Source organism: Lutjanus erythropterus, chromosome 10 (genome assembly GCF_056507025.1).
Source record: "Lutjanus erythropterus isolate fLutEry1 chromosome 10, fLutEry1.hap2, whole genome shotgun sequence".
Taxonomy (NCBI): Eukaryota; Metazoa; Chordata; class Actinopteri; order Lutjaniformes; family Lutjanidae; genus Lutjanus; species Lutjanus erythropterus.
In genome coordinates this window covers 3,208,218-3,227,532 of record NC_139326.1, presented here as the reverse complement: position 1 = coordinate 3,227,532, position 19,315 = coordinate 3,208,218, and the positions used below count along the sequence as shown (strand labels likewise).

The 19,315-nt window shown below is 41.6% G+C and overlaps 1 protein-coding gene across 1 annotated transcript; it reads left to right on the top strand.

The window, feature by feature from the left end:
- The first annotated feature begins 254 nt into the window (after positions 1 to 254).
- angptl2b (angiopoietin-like 2b) lies at positions 255 to 18,556 on the top strand. Its single transcript, XM_084727888.1, has 5 exons — positions 255 to 930; positions 11,512 to 12,422; positions 14,943 to 15,136; positions 16,391 to 16,661; positions 17,406 to 18,556. The coding sequence occupies exons 2-5, from the start codon at positions 11,537 to 11,539 to the stop codon at positions 17,603 to 17,605; spliced, it is 1,551 nt and encodes a 516-aa protein (XP_084584014.1). The 5' UTR covers positions 255 to 930; positions 11,512 to 11,536; the 3' UTR covers positions 17,606 to 18,556.
- Positions 18,557 to 19,315: the final 759 nt, after the last annotated feature.

The window sequence follows — 19,315 nt, the reverse complement described above, 5'->3', positions numbered from 1 at the left end:
TCTAACTCAAACACCTGGATCTGCTTCCTATCCGTCGGCCTCTCTCCGCCTCTCTCGGGGGCAAGTGTTCATTCACGGCCAATTAGGATCTGATCAGTGTAACATCAGTGCTGTCCACCACCAGAAGATTCATGCAGTCCAAGAGCCAGAAATAGTGGTGGTGGTGGTGAACCGGTGGCCAGGGGGCAGGGGGTTGGAAATTTGAGTAGTGAGTGCGTGTGAGTGTGTGTCTCGTGTTGTGCATGCTTGTGGATCTCTTTTGTGCCATGGGGAGGAGGGGTGGAGAAAGAAGGCTGTTGCTTTAAACAAGAATGTGTTCATTTTTAAGAGAGAGGGGGAGGCTCAATTTGTCTGCCTACTGAAACACTGCAGAGGATTTTTCATCATTTAAAAGCACCAAGGAGGGAGAGAGACAGAGGGAGTTAGAAAGAGGGCGGGAGAGAGGTGCAGCTGAGAGAGACAGCCTCTTAGAGCTGTGAGGCAGAAGTGATGGATTCAGCCCACAGAAAAGTGACAGTCTCCTCCTAACGGGCCACAGGCAGTACACAAACCTGCCCTGGACTCTCACCATCTATCACCGTCCAGCTAAAGTTTACCAGTTTGTGTTCCAACTTTTTCCAAGTGGATTTCGGAACAATCTACCCAATGTCTGCTGAAGAGTTTCTGGCAAGTTAAGCTTCTGTTGGGTTTAATGACGGTGTTTTAATAACAGGCTTTAAAAAAAACAAAAAAACAGCACTACCTCACCACGGCGGGAATGGACTAAAGGTGACAAAAGAGTGAGTAACTAGCCGGGCAGAGAAGAGGACAGACGCAGGGGTGCAGCAGTTTTCACACTTGGGATGACTTTCTACCAGGAGAAACTTCAATCAGCTCTGCCAGGAGGGCAAGGCAACTGAGGGAGCCTCATCAATACTCTGCAGATATCTCGTAAGTATTGTCTTACCTTTGATTTATTTATACATTTATCCTATTTACTTCAATCCTCTATTTGATCTGTAAGATTACTTGACACAAATGTGGACGATTTATCAATGCAATTGGTTGTTGCTGAGCTCAGAATCAATCAGCCCTAGAGATGTGACAATTAGTCGATACTGAGAAAATTAGTCACCAGATATTTTGATGATCATTTAATCCTTTCTGTCACAACATTTTCTGGTTCCAGCATCATAAATGTGAGGATTTGCTGCTTTTCTTTATCAATTATGAGTGAAAATGAATGAGTCTTTTGGTTTTTGGACAGTTGGCTGGACAAAAGAAGCGTTTTGAAGATGTCGCTTTGGGCTTTGGGATGACATTTTACATACTAAACAATCAATTAATCTGTAGATTAATTGATAATGAACATAATTATTAGTTGCAGCTCTAATCAGCCCAGTGATATACGTCTGACGTTATGTTGAAGCAGTTATGTAATTAAACTGATTTAGGACCTTAAATAATGATTATTTTCATTGTCAATTATTTTTTCAATTAATTGATCAGTTGTTTGTTCTATAAAATGTTACAAAATGGTAAAAAATGTCAATCAGTGAATCCCAAAGCCAAGAGGATGTCCTCAAATGTCTTGTTTTGTCCAAACTTCAAAGATATACTACCATAGAAGACCAAAGAAACCAGAAAATATTTATATTTAATGAGAAAAGTTTGACTTTTAAATTACTCAAACCAACAAAATAATTATCAAAATAGTGGTCCATTAATTAATTCTCATTAATACTCGATTCATTGCAACTCTAAAGAGTTTTGGAAATTGTGACAAGCAGTTTTGACTTTTTTTTTATATTTTATAGATTAAATAGTTGATCAATAATGAAAATAATCACAGGTTGCAGCCCTAATTAGCCCTAATATCACTAAAGCAATTTGTTTGTTAAAATGATTTAAGTCTTTGGCTGCTTCCCTTTACACAATGCTCTCTTTTGATCTTAAAGTCAGCATTCGTCACGCAGCATCTGTTATCTGACTCACTGTTTGGTGCCAAAGGGTAATTTTACTTTCTGATGACTAACTGGACAGATGAGTCTGATAGACTTGGTTGAGGGGGGTTAATTCAGCGCAGGGGGATGCTGGAGAGCGGGATCTCCGGACTAAGTGCTGCTTCGCTACTGATAAAACACTCAGCTTATCAAAACACAGCACCCTGAGGGGGCAAAATAAAGGCACACGGGCAATGAAGAGGGATGATGCCCTGAATGATGCATGTTGATAGAAGGATTTCTTTTCTAATATCTGAACAGTTCCATTCACTTCTAAAAGAAGGAAAAGGAAAAAAAAGATAACCTATGTCAAGCAGTCTGAAGCTTCAGGATGTTCCCCTGGGCTCAGGAGGACAGGGAAGCAGGCGGCTGAATCCCGTCTTTGTTTCTGTTGCCAGGGCAGTGTTTGGATAAGGGGGCTTTGAGGTAGAATGCAGGAACTTATCGAAACAATTCCAGAGACCCCCTGCCTCCCTGTCTGACTCAGATCACAAGAGAGGTACGGAAGAACACACCGACACAGAGTGAAACCTAAAATTTGAGCAAAAAAAAAGACTTGAATTCTCCCGTTCCATGGAGAGTCAAAACAAATACAGAGTCATCTATACCATCAAACTGAGCAGGTAGTTGAGGTTAATCATGTTCCAAATGTCATGTTACACGCTTACAAGGATTACATGCTTGAGGAAAGAATGAGGTCACCCTCAAGGTAATGTAATAGTGCAGATTACCATGAGCAAATTGAATTTGACTCTGATCCAACACATATTGGGTGTCATGCAGAAGACTGCCAGTTTCTCAGCAGAGTTGGCGCTAATTTGAACATGCAGCACAAAGCCGCCCCGCAAAGTGTCCGCTTCTTTTCAGCTACTGACAAATTAGGTGCTGTGCAGTTGTGTTGTGATCTCCTGTTGTGGATGATGATGATGTGATTATGAAGCATTCACACAGAAAGTAGGACACTGGGCACGAACTGGGTCAGTAGATACAGTATGTCTTATACAGTAGGTGTGGCAGGGATAAGGGGAGTAGTGGTCCTGCGTCTGAGAGGGTCTAGCTTGCTCCGTCTGCCACCGCCACTGACTCTCCATGTGTGTATGGCAGCTCACTCTAATGAGGTGACGAAGAATGTGAAGAATGCCATGCTCACGCTGAAATGAGAGGGGCTGGGGTGAGAGACATCGGTCTGAGTGAGGCTGCCCACCTTCTAATTAATATGTGCTGAGCATGACCAAAAAGGTTGGAGCACAACGCTGGTCAGAGACACACTGACCTGTCCACCGCACCCGCCTCTCACACTTGATTTAACATTGGGGAAAATCCAGAAGGAGGAGTCCAGTAAACACAGACTTACCACCTGAAGACAGTAAAACCAAAACATTTTGGTGTGAAGCAGACCTAAAGAAATAACCCAAGAAGAGATGCCAATCAAATTACTGTCCAGGGTTAGTGCTACCTGGATTTTGGTACCAGTATTCCACTTTTAAAAGTTTTGTAGTCAATGGAGGGTCTCAGTGAAGGCTGCTGCAGGGTCTTTGAGGCTATCAAACATGGTCCACTCTTCAGATTTTTTTTGTGTCTGACCAGGTGTTTGCTGAGTTCAGACACGCTCATAGACAGTAGAATAATTAGCAGACAGAGCCTCTGTGATGGCATCCATTGGTTTGCGGTCTACCGTTTTAAAGCTTCGAGTTCGGCATTACGGGGGCTGCCATCTTGTTTATTTAGAGCATGCTCAGTACCAACAACAGTGTGACGCTGATGGGTGACGTACTGCGACGTAGGCAGGGCTTGGTTTGGTTCTTGTATTACAGCTAAACAGTCACTAAAATATGTTTCTGAAAACATTTCAAACAAGAAATAGACAATGTAGTAACTAATCTTGATCCATATTGATCAACATGTATATATGTATAATGTGAAAGGGACTATAACTCATGTTGTCTCGAAGAAAACTTAAAACTAGCGATTCAGACCATAAACTCATCAGGAAACCGTTTACTGAGGTTATAAATCAAGGGAGATGTAGGCTCATTTTCATGTAAGACTCAATACGACTGGACTCCTTTTTGCAACCAGCAGAGTCGCCCCCTGCTGGCTGTCAGAAAAAATGGATGCTTGCAAATTTAAGGCCAGTCTGCATTGGCTCTATGGAAGCTCTGTGTGCTTACTATAATTATTATTCCAACAGCCAGCTTTTCATTTTGTATTAGAAATATTGCAACGAATGTCTGTGTCGAGTTTTGAAAAGTGAAACCACACAAGTGAGCGCTTTCAGCTCACCATTGCTCTACTCACTGTGACCTGAATAACCTGCAGAGGTGACGTGTCTCACTGTCTCTCTTTACCCAAAGACGCTTTCTCACCCACATGCACTCTAAAGTACAGAAATTTGGCACCAGTTGATTTAACACAAATTGTATTCAGTAGCTGGGTATTGATACTAAGTACCTTTAAAGTATTGACTGAAATAACCCAGTACCACGTTGAGTCAGCACTTTGTTCCTTTGTATACCAAGATCTAGAAAGAAAATGATTATTTGTGTGCAAACATTCTTCCATGTAATGCAATATGTGATTGGCCCGCCACTGCAGCAAATCAAGCACAATGTCTTTGACTGAGTTGGCAAACAAAAATGGGGAAGGATTATTTCAGGAAAAACTAGGAATACAAGTAACCCATCAAGCATGGAGAACACTTCCAGTCCAGCACACAACCCTGTCACGATAAGAGTTTTTCTTCACTCCACTTCTGTAGTGTAGACATATATGACTCTTCAACACCAGTTAATCACTGCAGCGTCTTGCCAGTCAATGGCAGCTTGTTAAAGTGAACTGATGTTAGGACAATAATGAGCTGTGGGGGCTGTTAACAGCGAAGAAGGAGGAGGAGGCTTTCTGTTGTTCCCTCTGGCAGACTGTGGATGGGTTAATAACAGGCTGTCTGTGTCGGGGCAGATGGGACTCTCTCTGGTCCCTGGGAGACTGAGCACAGCAAGTGTTGTTATTTGAAAAACACACATTAACAGCAAAAACGCTCGCAGACACGCACATACCATGTACGCAAAGCACACATTTCATCACAAGCTGCAAACATTTTGCCTTCAGCTTTGAAGTGAAGTGAAGCCTGGAGCAGGAGATTCCGGGATAACAACGTCCAACATGGGACTCCTCCGCAGCAGGGGTAAATCACACGGCATTTCTGAGACACCGAGCTCATGTTCCAGGGGAAGAAACCGCAGGAGCCACTGGCCAAACACAGTCATCAGCACATTACAAGGGACAGGCTCTGGGCTGCTCTATTATCTTGGTTTGGGCTTACTTGTGAGCTATTATTAGTGACTGCTTCAGGCCTTGATCTATGAGATCATAAGATAACTCCATTGATAACTGATGAGAGGTACTGTGAAAAATATTTACGACACTACAGTCTCTGCATCAGCCATCATTTGCCGAGGTGACGTCATACAGCCAGGCTTTGTTAGCAGGATTAGTGTTATGAAAGACCTCACACTGTGCTGACAGAAGACATGGCAAATTTCAAACAGAAACTAACTCTCCTCTCTGCCAAATAGGTTCACATGAAACAGTGGGAGAATTTCAAATAACAATTAGAGTGACCAAAATTATCACAGCACACTGAAATAATTTCACCAGCTTTTATATTGTAAACCTTTCAATAATTTGAAATTGCACCCTGTCCTTTGCAATGTCAATGTTTTCAGCTACCCAAAACAAACCAGTGTTGCACACAGCATCTGCATCTGAGAGACTGATGCTGACTTTAGTTGATGCTGAACAGTAGGCACTAGGGCTGTCCCTGACTAAATATTTTCCTAGTCAACTAGTCATCCTCAGTTCAGTATATTTTTGGGGCGTGAAGTGAGCATCCTGTACTAGTGGCAAAAAGCAGTACTGTGTCTGAATGTGTCAGAACAACAGCAATGTAATAAAACCTTGTTCAAAACACAAGAAAAAACAACTTTCAACTTTACAAAACACACATAATTGCACATTTCAACACAAAGCTCCAGACACAACACTGCCTGGAGCTTCAAATCTCTATTTTCTTTAGGAGACTCAGGACAAGCAAGACCAGCAAACCTGAGAGAGAAAAAGGCGCAGAGCCGTAGACGTAGGCTATGACGAACATTTTACCTGACAAAATGCAGTATTCTTTTTAATGCAGTGTACAGGCTACTAGGTCTGGGTAATACATTAATATTATGATATGAGACTAGATATCGTGATAGATTTTGGATATCGTGATATGATTCTGAACTTACCAGACTGTTCTGGCTGTTCACTCAGTAATTATAGCCACAATACTAACCAAAAAATCTCATTGTGTTAATATTTTGTTAAAGTACCAATAGCCATCCCCATGATACTGTCACAATACCAATACTGAGGTTTTGGGCAAAAACATTCTCTGATTTTGTCTTTATCGCCCAGTGAGAATATGAAAGATTTATTTCATCACCTTTGCTGCTTTCACCTTTAAAAGTAAGCAACTTGTCTTCAGTCACAAAATACATGATCAATAACTATCATTATAGAAATATAGCTATTGATCATGGAGCACTATCACCCAGGCCTACAGGCAACACATTTTTACAACTGGTGAATGTAAAAACCACTTTAGGCCTACAATAATGATAAATGATGATGTTTTCCTAAGAAAGTAACCGTTACTCATTTCCATTTAATATTCTGTCAAAACCACCGGGAGCCACTGGAGAGGAGCTAAAGACCCACATGCAGCTCTGGAGCTGCAGGACACTGACCCCTGATATAACCCTAACTAGCTCAGCTACAAACTCACTCCTCAACCGCTTCTCACTTCCTGTCCCTGGTTTCCCCTGAGTCAGAGTCTTGCACGTTACCTTGATAATGTTACTGAATTTCCCTATTGTCAAACTGGCCTACATCGGTCTCCAAGGCTGTGTCCCAGTCTAGTGGGACCGCTAACTTAGCTAACTAGCAAATGGTAGCTCAGTACAGTTAGCAGCGGTGACTTCAATGTTACAAAATAAGGTCCGTGTTGCAAATCACCAAGACTACATGGCAAGATGCAGCTCCCAAACAGAGTTTAAGGTGGGGTTTATAGGGGATTTTATTCTGTCCAGGTAAACAGCCTGACAGGATACACAGGAGACAGTGTGAAAAAAAAAAAAAAAACCTTTTCAAGTTTGTTCTTTCCAGTAAAAAAGACGTGTTTACACATTCTATTCTAGACAGATAAAACCAGAAGGGTCGAATGTGTTAAGGGTCATGTTCTTGGAGAGCGCTGCATTTCTCTTCTCCATGTCTCCAACCTAATGTGCTGGCAGCACGCCCGGATTAACGAGACAAAAACATTTCTGCTCTCTTCCCATTTTTGTGCCGACTATTATGGGGTAGATTATCTTTCACGCAGAGATAAGCTATGGCAAATGTGTGAGGGACGCACTTGTAAGATCAGGAGTACCTGACGCAGCTCCCTGAAACCACGTCAGTATAGGCCTCTCTGTAATGCTTTCTGATTAGACGGGCCCCTTCTGACTCTGGGGAGGTGTTACACAGGACCCCTCTGTAATCCAATATGCAGCAGCTTTCAATTAAGGTGCCCCAGGAGTTCAAGGCCTTGATATCCTTACACAGGAGTTACATTCTCCTGAGCACTCAGTGGCATCCCCTAATAACACCACATCATCTACAAGAAACTGCCTCCACTTATCTTTCTAATAAAGGGGTCTATACTTTGAATTCTTAAGCATCTTACTGTCATTAACTCTTGAGGAAAGGTCTGGGTTTCACCACAGGGTCGAGTTATGGAGGAAACAGAATTTGAAGGAGACTGTAATCTCTAAGGTGAAACAGGGATATAACTTAGATTTAATGAGAAATGAACTAGGCAGATAAAGGTAATGTTATGCAACATCTCTAATTAGATTTTTCAGCATGCTAGATGGTTAAAGGGATAGTTCAGATATTTTTAAGTGGGGTTGTATGAGGTACTTAAACATAGTCAGTGTATTACCTACAGTAGATGGTTGTCGGCACGTGCAGTTTGGAGGAGTCGCAGGAACACTAGTGTAGGAAGCTGGGCACTGAACTCTAATACTCTTACGGCACCGACAGAATTGCTTCCACACTGTTGAGAATCCAAAAAGCTGTGTTATTCAATACCGAATTTCATTACCTTGGAGTTCATCTCGTCAGTAAGCCATTAAACACACAGGGAGCTTGTACTAACATCTAGTAATGCTGATGATTGGCTGTCTAACGTTACACGTCGTAGAAGCATGCGGAAAAACTGCTTACAGACAGGAATCATGTTTTTTTCTTTGCTACCACCAGGTCTCTGACAATTTCTTCCTTTAAAGTGAGTAATATGTAAAATAATTTCCTTTTATTAAGATGGATTTGGCATCAAAAAGAGTATCATTCAGGGACCAAGGTATCTGTACTGGTACCAAAAAGTTTTGAACAATACCCAGCTGTAACTGTGGACAGAGTCAGCAGCAAAACAAATTAAGTGTACACTATATTTAGAATATTTTCTCCACTTTACCCAGCCTTTTCCAATGGGAAAGCGCAGTTACATGAGCCAAATATTATTCTCTCCTGCTGCGAGACTCCTTGGGCAAAAACAGTAATTATACCACTCAGAACATATGTGTTATTGTGTTACTTTGGTAAATCTGAACTAACCATTAAAACACCAAAGTCACACAATAACATAAACTAACCGATCAAGGCAGCGACTCCTGTGTTCTGAGGTACAATTACTATTTTTGCCACAGGAGTCTGGTGGCTTTGGAGAGAGACATATTTGTCTTATAATGGCAGTTTTCTGTTGTTAACGGCTGTCTGTCTAAATATAACACGCTTAAACTGAAGCAGTCCGCTGTTCCACTTCTGCGTTGGTACTTTTCTCTGCTTCTCCAAACTGGGAGCGCAGGAACCGCCACAATAATTAATAAGTACCTCATGTAACCCAACTTAAAATCCATTCAAAGTTAGCTTTTGGTTTGGCAATCAAACAGAAAGGTGTATGTTCAAAACTGGATACATACATTATGATTTATTGCCTCTCAGTGTCTGAATGCAACTTATTTCCCTGTTTTGGTTAAGAGCTACGGACAAGACTGATGCAACACGATCCATATTTAAAACAGTTCCTTGAATAGCATCATCTGGTGGTGTCTCAAACTTTCCATAAGCAAAGATGTCCAGGCCTGCAGAAGGGAGCAGATAGGAGTGTTTCTTTGTGTCAAGGACAAGCAGTGGCAGTCGCCCAAAGAGAGCCTGAGCCAGCACAGCAAACTAAGCTAAACACACTCCACTAACAGCGATGTAACTGACTAAAGAGATCAGCACTTCATTAGACAAAAGAAATATTTTTACTAGGGGCAGTGAGGGGATTAGTCACTTTCAAACAACATGTGCTGCACCCATCTGATAGTGGAAAGCTGATTTAAACAATTCAGGATCAAGACCAGATGTATTAAATCAATTATGCTTAAAAGCCAAAGGGAAAATAGCTGTCTGTGCTCATGTCAGTAGTGATATGTGCTGTGTAGCCACCATGAGATTCTTTATTTATATATAACGCATGAATATAATGTGTTTCCTGTCTCAGAAAGTCACAGAACCCACTGGGGTTCTCCATGGGTGATTTCCTTTAAGATCTAATCTTTTTTTGGTAGCCCATATTTTTTGGAGCTCTAATGACCTCCAGCCCTGCTTAGTTTGGGATGTATATACACGGAGACTCTGAGCCTGCCTGGTAGGTAATGGAAGATGGGACCAGTGTACCCTGATGAGCAGTCTTGTTCTGGTCTTAATCAGCATTGCGGTGAAGGACTTCATTGATGTTCTGTCAAAACGGACGTCCTGAGGGCTTTCGGTTATGATAGTAAGATGTTTCAGAGTGGGTATGCTCATACTGTCTTCTGCTTACAGGCTAAAAAAGGGTGCCATGCTACTGTTCTGATGGTCCCTCACTCCAAAACCCCAATAGTCTGAAAAATGTCCCATTGCACTGAGAGCCCATTTGTTCAACAGCCTATTGTCCTGAAAGCAAATATCTATTGCTGTGAAGGCCCACTGACCTGAAGAAACAACCCTAACGCTATCACAACTGTAATATCTAAGAATTGACCAAGAATGAATCAAGTCAAACATGTCTAATTTTGTGGGAGCAGCCAAGATGACAAAAGACTGTAGACTAATAAAACGGTCAGGGTGAGTTTTTTTTAAATCAGTCCATATCTAACAATGAGGGTGATGGAGGTGTGCACCAGCTGAGGTACAGATCACATTATTTTATTCCCACCTCCCAAGCCTTCCCAAATTTTTCTGTGATAATAAAATTGCTTGAAATGGCCAGAAAGCCAATCAGAGTTTTAGTTTACAATAATGGCAAAACATAAATACAATTTAATGGCAGCAACATATTGAATGTTTTCTTTTTCATGGGGTTATTTGAAAGTGTGTTCATCTAAAATGGACGTTTTATGATTTCATTAACGTCAGGTTGGAGATGTTATTCACCTGTGGGGCCGCAGACTAAAGAAAATGACAGTTTACCCAAAACTAGAAGTTAGTCCAACTATAGATGAGATGTCACAACTGAGTAGATTTGGTTTATCAAAGATGTCAGCAAAGCAAAACAGCACATTAAATAAAACTAAAATAACCACCTCACAGTTGTATGACAACGCCACGCAGTCAAGATGACATTTACATCCATGTCTATCCAGAGTCTTATGTGTATTTAAGACTCTGAAGTAAAATTATGTGTAATTTTAGCATGATTCAGTAAATCATTTCCAGTGAGAAACCTGCTGTCTTCACTTACAGGCTATTTTTTACAGAAGACTGAGAGAGAGCTGAACATGATCATGTCACACTGAAGCTGACTTTTGACCTTTTCTACATAAAATACCATCACTTCATTTTATCCTATCAGACATTTGTGTGAAATTTCGCCACAATTAGCGTATGCATTTTTGAGCTATGGCCATAAAGGTGTTCTCTGAGGTCACAGTGACCTTGACCTCTGACCACCAAACTCTAATCAGTTCACCTTTTAGTTCTAGCGCATGTTTGTGCTAAGTTTGAAGAAATTGCCTCCAGGCATTCTTGAGATATTGCATCCACAAGAATGGGATGGACGGCCACAGCTGTACTCAGCACAGAGGCATAAAATATAACTAAGCTTCACTGTATGTCTTGAGACATTACAGTCACAGCTATGAAAACAGAAATATAATAATTTGCCAACTTTACATCTTTTCACAATTCAGTTGTCTACCCACAAGTGGCTGATTTTCAGCACCATGGACAGGGTTGGCAGTTACAAGTGCAGGGAGTGCATTTTCAGAGCAGTGGGCTTTCGGAGCAATGGCCATTTGTTTTCTTACTAACGGGCTGTTGGACAAGTGGGCTTTTGGTCCAATTGGACTTGTTTTCAACCATGGTAAAACAGGGTTTTAAATGCCAAACTCATGTTCAACATTTTCTTCCCTGTTCTCCGCAGGCTTTGGTTTGTTGGACACAAATTCATGGAGCCCCCTTCAATGGTCCTGCTGGGGCTCCTTCTTGTTTATGGACTAGCCTGGGGTGTCCAGGAGACTCAGGGGAGTCTGTCAGACAGCAGCCATGGCAGGACTCAAGAATTTGAGAGTAGCGAGGATGGTCTGGAGAGAGAGTTTCTCTATGCTGGAAGGAGCAAACGTGCTCCAGCTGACCCGCCGCAGGACAAGTGCTCCTACACTTTCATTGTGCCTCAACAAAAAGTTACCGGAGCCATCTGTGTCAACTCCAAGGAGCCGGAGGCAATGCTGGAGAATCGGGTCAACAAACAGGAGTTAGAGCTGCTAAATGTGGAGCTGCAGAAACAGAAGAGGCAGATCGAGACCCTGCAGCAATTGGTGGAGGTGGACGGAGGTATTGTCAATGAAGTCAAGCTTCTGAGGAAGGAGAGCCGAAACATGAACTCCAGAGTCACTCAGCTGTACATGCAGCTGCTCCACGAAATCATCAGGAAAAGAGACAACGCTCTAGAACTGGCTCAGATGGAGAACAGGATCCTGAACCAAACCTCTGAGATGCAACAGCTCACCAGTCGATACAAAGATCTGGAGCACAAGTACCAGCACTTGGCTTCTTTGGCAACAAACCAATCAGCCCTTATTGCCCTGCTGGAGGAGCAATGCCAAAGTCGCCCTCCCCCTCGTCACGTGCCCGTCCCCCAGCCACGGCCTCAGCCTCAGCCTCAGCCTCCACCGCCGTCGCCACCTCTCAACAAGCCTTACCAGCCACCTGTCCTTCCACGAATCAACAACCCAATCAGCAACGAGATCCAGAGCGACCAAAAATCTCTACCGCCTGTTCTTCCAACGATGCCCACCGGCACGCACAGTCCCTCCACCACTGACAAACCCTCTGGTGAGTCCGACAAAGATAAGATAAAGACACTTTAGTTTCAAGTCCTATTTTTGATGCATTCTTAACAAACGCATCCGTTGCCATCACAAACAGTGGCCACAAACAAAAGATTGTGTGTCTGAGCTGACTATATTGTGCGAACCTCTTAATCATTAATCACAAGACGTCACCAAGTACCCATTCTTCCAGTCACAGCCAATTTTAATACGTCCCACACATTCCCAGAGCAAAGGGTTCTTGGTGAGAACAGAAACGCTGTTGTCTACAGCCTTTTCAGATGCATATCATCTAATTGCCCTGACTCAACCCACACAACAACACAAAGCATATTAGCAGGGTAAATACATGTGCCTAAATGGGTGACTGGATCCGAGCCCATGCGGCTCTTAAACACATGTTAGTGGATGATAAAGCTTTAAAATTGTTGTGAAGGGTGTTTTGTGGTATCAGCTGCAGTGAATAGTTACTGCTGTTCCCTTTCATTAGGCGACTGCAGTTTTAATATGATGGAAAAAAGGAACAGTCCCTTCCCAACATGACTACTGGGAGCTGTTTCCATTGACATTTTGTGATACTGCTTGCCATTTTCACTAGGCTGCATATGAACGGTAGCCTTTGTATGGAATCTCTGAAAGGAGGCAAGTAATTTCCTGCCCACAGCCGTGCAACTTACACCCCAAAATGTTACATAAACCCTTAACACGAACAGAGAGCTCCACACAATGCAGGAATGGAGGGGGGAAGAAAGAGACCTGGAAGAGCAACACATGCAGAGAGAAACAGGGGGATGGAGTCTAAGAAAAAAAGGGGAGGGGGTTAAGCACGAACAGAAAGAGATACCGGGAGTCAGTGATGTCATTTGTTCCAGTTGCACCAGGCAAGAATCAGTCATATGTTCCACCGAAGCAGCAGACTTTATCAGGCAGAACAGAGCAGGGCAGGGCAGGGCAGCTCTCTGGCTTGTATCTGCTCAACAGAGACATTCCTGAGAGTAAATGGATGGCAGAGAGTGGGCCGAGAGAGATATCATCCTTAGTGATTTAACACAACCAAAACAACCTTGTTACTGAAAGAAAAACTTGCAGAGCCTCGTGACATATGTATAATAACTGAACTGCTGTGTTTCTTCTTTCATATACCTCCTCTTTCTCTGTATCTCATGCAAAATGTTGGTGCATCTCTTCCCTCACCTCTACCCCTTTGCGTGACCCCCTATTCTCTTTTCATTTGTCTCCATTGTCTCTAAACGCTTTGTAATCCGGGCCAGTTGGCAAGCTACGCAAGTGTGAAATCTTGAGAACTTTCACAGCCAATTGAATCAGGCGAGCCAGTTGCCCCATTAGTGATTTTCCATATCCACGGGGTTTGGAATTTGGGATAAAACCCACAATGGCACGCAGGAAAATTAGGTTTCACTCATTTGCAACACAAAATCCAATAAAACAATGTTGACCTTGCACCAAATACACAAAATGTTTGTAGTACAAGTTCTATTGCTGCAGGACAGTGCAGGGTTGATGCTGCACTATTAAAAGTTTCTTTTCATGCAGCCCTACAAAAAAACATGTAACTTGACTTGGAATTTCCCCAAATCCACTTTGTTTGAATCAATTCAACAGGACAACAACAACCAAGTTACAGGAGAGAACCGTGAAGAATTAACGTTACCTTGCTGAGATCCAGAATCCAAAAATGATACCAAAGATAATGTACTTCATGCACAAAAACTATGCGGTGGTCAACAAAAAACAAAATTAACGAGTCGAACATTTCAGACAGAGATGCAACAACCTTCAACTTCTTTCGTCATTTGATGTTAAAGAGGGGTAAGTCGAGGCTCTGTTGTTAAAATCACAATACATTTTGTGAAAAACGCATTATGACTTGTGTAACACTCAAAACTCAAAGTTGACTTGAGTCAACTTGAGTACAAAGACTTGAGACATACTTGTGACCTGCAAAACAATGACCTCTGCCTGTTAATCCACACAACTTATCGGAATTTTGGAAAAAAAAAAAAAAAAACTTACTGCAAGGATTTACAAGCTGCCCTTAAATTGATTTAGTCCCGGACATCCTCTCTTCAGAACATTATGTAAAGCCTTTATATGGACCCTTCCACTGCAAAATATGTGTCTGGATAATATAAAATACATATATAAATCTAAGGGACAGTAATGCATAATAAAAATAATCCTGAACTGTAAAGCATCACAGATGCTTAAGGTTTTTGCTACTGTTTCATCATTCAGTAGTCAGGATTCCCGTTGCCCTCATGCCAGTGTTTCTTTTGGCTCCACAGCCAGTAGCCATTTCCCTTGTGAGAGAAGCAGCCAAAGTCAATTCTACTGTTAAAAAGAGAGCCGATGTTGAAAAATGGGATTCCCTGTGGCAGAGTATAAAAACTCCTTTTGTCACTATAACTCTTTTCTCCATTTCCCTCTCTTAACTTTTAAAATACTGCTGTAACTGACTGGATTTTTCTTGCTTTAAGCACCTTCTTGTCATCGTTCTGTTTAGGTCCATTTAAGGACTGTCTGCAGGCTCTGGAAGACGGCCACACGGCCAGCGGCATGTACCTGGTGAAGCCAGAGAATGCCAACCGGCTCATGCAGGTGTGGTGCGACCAGAGACACGACCCGGGTGGCTGGACCGTGATCCAGAGGAGGCTGGACGGATCTGTCAACTTCTTCAGGAACTGGGAGACGTACAAGGTGCGACAACCTCACACCAAATCAAGGACCTCATAGTTCAGAGGGAAGCTGGTGGCAGGTTGTTTTGACACTAACCAGATGTGAAGCAGTAATGAATAGGTAATTGTTTAGGTTTCAAAATGTCTGATGCAGTACCTGCCTCAGTCACTGCCACAGCTGTATGACTCATTCATTCCAGCAACATCAGTTGGTCTTTGTGAACGATTTCACACTAAAAAATGTGGGAATATGTTGGACTTTAAATGTCACCTTGGTTGACTGTGTCAGCATTTTAAGAGTTGGGAGGAAAGAAAATGATTCTCTTAAATATCATGATTTTGTTTTTGGATTGTTGAATCAATTTATAAATATATGAATAATTTGCAATTAGTAATTAGTAATAAAGCTGCTAAAATAAATAAAACAAAAACATTTGCAATAAATTGTAATATTAAATGGCAATACTCATAGAATCACAATACATATCAAATTGGCACCCAAGTATCATGATAATATAAAATCGTTCCAGCCTTACAAAATTCCAGATGTTCTGGACAAAATAACCTAATTTTCTGAATTATGCATAACAAGGTACCTGGTAGGGTTGTGATGATACCAGAATTTTAAACTTTAAAAACAATATTGGAATGAAGAAATGGAGCTGTATAGAATATAATTTCTTATTCAGGAAAAACCCATTTCCTTTTTCATTGGAAAGGGAAACCCCTCACACAGGGAGAAAAAGTTCACTGGTAAACATTTGTCGGCTCGCCAAAAATTCACAAGTGTCCTGATTAAATCTCAGCTCGGGGCAACAATGAAAACCTTTAAACCACATGAGATCTGAAATTGCATTGTACGCTCATCAGAAGGAGTGTTTCCATGATTCAAAGCATGTGTAGGGTATGGGATACCACAAACCAACTTACATCACGGCCAGAGCCAAAACAAAGCAGTAAGACAGCATCTAGCATGTCGGATTTCATACTATAGCACCGTATCCTGCTGTGTTTTCAATAACAGAATAATAGTGGAAATCTGGACACCCGATGCTCGCTATAAACTTGACTCAGAGGGTCCATTTATAATAATGTTCCTTGACGATAAACAACCCCATTGAAGAGCTAAACTCATAATTACCTCCAGAGCACGTGCAATGACCCTGAATCATCCCACAGACATCCAAACTAAGTGCTCAGAGCTTTTTCAAAGACTATTCTGAAAGGGTTTCCTGATCTTACCGATTGTGTTTGTCCTCATCTCTGCACCTCACAGCAAGGTTTTGGCAATATTGATGGCGAGTACTGGCTGGGTCTGGAGAACATCTACTGGCTGACCAACCAGGGAAACTACAAACTGCTGGTCACGCTGGAGGACTGGTCGGGCAGGAAGGTGTTCGCAGAGTACGCCAGCTTCAGACTGGAGCCCGAGGCTGACTTCTACAAGCTGCGGGTGGGCCGTTACCATGGCAACGCCGGCGACTCCCTCACCTGGCATAACGGCAAACAGTTCACGACACTGGACAGAGACCATGATGCATATACAGGTAAAGAAATCTTATTGGAAAGTAGGGCTGCATGGTAGGGTAAAAAAAATCATTTGACTGAAACAGCGATTGCAGTGTGATTAGTGGGGATGAATTTTTGCATTACATTATTTTAATTTTTATTATTTTTATTTTTACTGGAAAAAAAGACCATGATGATGAGATATTTTTTGGAGTCTGTATCCAACAAACACGTTTTCTTTCATCTGAAGAACAAGATTTCTAGGCCAGAGCATCTCTGCAGCACGTCAGGACTTCATTATAATGCTGTTCTCTTACTTACTGCACTCTTACTTGATTAGGTTCAGGAAAAGATGATGGTTTAGTTTTAAATAAATATGTTAGTTACATAAGTTACCTATGTGATGTTACTTGCGTAAGTCAAAGTCTGGGTGTGTTTGACCCAATCACCAATCTGCTCCCCACATGGACTTAGTCACTCTTTAAACAATGTCAGCCGACTTCCCCCTTCGCTCCAGTCATAATTACTATGGTCATTAGTGGTTGCCACCTAATAAAAAAACTAGGGTTGTTCCAATACCGATGCCAGAAGTAGAAATGCCTCCAACACAGCCTAAAATGCTGGATCACGCATCAGCAACTATACGAGTCTATCCCAGATCATGGGACAGGGCCAGGCTATCAACAACAAACCATCTATACGGTCAGTCTTCTCGTGAGGCCAGGCTGCACGTGTTTATAAACGCATCCTGACAGTTTTTCTTTTCTTTCCCATATTTCTAGGAAACTGTGCCCACTACCAGAAGGGAGGCTGGTGGTACAACTCGTGTGCTCATTCAAATCTGAATGGAGTTTGGTACAGAGGAGGACACTACCGCAGCCGCTACCAGGATGGAGTCTACTGGGCCGAGTTCAGAGGAGGAGCCTATTCACTGAAGAAAGTGGTCATGATGATCCGTCCAAATCCAAATACCTTCCACTAAGCATCCAAGGAACACATACTGTACTGTATCTCTCACTCAACAAAAACCTTTACAGCACCTAAGATCCATGCAACCTCTATCGCTTTTGTTTTAATGGAGGGGCCTGACAGAGCCAGATGACAGAGACAAAGATGAGGCTGAAAGTGCAATATCAAAAACATCGGGCTGATAAACTGGCACCTCCTGACAACTCAAAGAATCTGTGTGCATCTGTGTGCACATTTTCCCTTTTACATACAACTCAGTAAAGACACGTGCTCATTGCTCAGGAGTTATTTAAAATACACTGTCTTTGATCAAACAAAAACCTGCTTAGTTGACAGTGCTCTCATTTCATCTGAGTGAGAAAAATATGAACCTATGAATTTGAGATAAAACAGAAAACAACATTTCAGTTAAGTAGCTTTGAAATAGGAACCCTACAATATATATTTAGTATGTATGTAAAGTTCTTTTTGCCATAACGGGAGTTTGAAGTCGACACAGGAAACGTATCCAGTGACTTTTCATTTCATTCTAAATACATTTTTCAAATGTGTAATTTATAGGAACAGTACCATTTATTGACTTGTAATACAGAGTTGATATTCTGGCCAGTTTTGTCAATTACAATAAAATATACTATAAAAAAAAATTGTGCCTTTCTTTACCATTACCTTACAGAAGTAACAGTCTGCTTTTAAAACATTTAGTAGATTTGAGGAGGTTCACTCTTTCAAAGTCCCGCTTTTCACCTTCTTAAAAATACTTGTTTTGAATTCTTGAATTGCTTGAACAGGTATCCACCAATTTGCTTGTATGAATCAAGCACTGTATTTACTGTATAAATTTAGTGGTTTGTTGATGTCAATAGATCCAAAACATTGTGTTTGTACATAAAAGATATTTGTAAAATAATGTATTAAAACCTGTTATGTCACTATTAAGTTGCAATAAAATATGTACAGCTTGTGTGTTTTTCTCTTTCTTGTGTCTCTTGGTATAAGCGCATTACGAGCAGTTATAACAGCTGCCACAGAGTAACACTTATTCATTTCTTCACTGTATTTTGAAAGGTGTGCAGATGTTTAGCACAATACGGTTATGTTACGGTTACGGTCAAGTTCAATTAAAGACAGATTTGTCGTGACGGTGCTTTTTTAGCGTTAACACAGTTTATTATGAATTACAGTGCATTCAGTATAGCATTTAACTTAAGTGACACTGTTTATCCAATGAAATTAAAGGAGCTATATGCAAGAATTTTAGTTTAAAAGCTGAAAAATTAACTAAATTGAATGAGGAAAAGTAGGCCTGGGCCTCAGGATAGTGAAAATTATTGATCATGTAAATTGTGACTGACTATATGTTGTATTCTCCAAGGGGTGGAAGCATCTAAGGTGATAAAATAAGTAAAAACACCAAATACCCTGATATTGTGACAATACTGTAGGGATGACTAGGGCTGGGACGATTCGTCGGTGTAATCGTCTATTTGCATATCGTGCGTCGACGCGTCACTATGAACTGTTATGCCTGGTCGGAACATGGATTCACCTGCAGAACAAGCTGCAGGAAGCCAGCCTCGGTGCAGTCATCTAAAGGGAGGGAGTATTTTAGACAACAGTTTGGCTCTTTAGCTCCACAAACTGGACATGATTCATCACAGCGGGACAAACTGCTCCACAGCAGCATCGTCCCTTTACTTTGTGTTGCACCCAAACACGTGAT

Coding starts and splice junctions, on each gene's coding strand:
- angptl2b (XM_084727888.1), top strand. CDS start 11,537: ATGGAGCCCCCTTCAATGGTCCTGCTGGGGCTCCTTCTTGTTTATGGA. Junction 15,137..16,390: donor GGAACTGGGAGACGTACAAG/GTGCGACAACCT, acceptor TGCACCTCACAG/CAAGGTTTTGGCAATATTGA. Junction 16,662..17,405: donor AGACCATGATGCATATACAG/GTAAAGAAATCT, acceptor CCATATTTCTAG/GAAACTGTGCCCACTACCAG.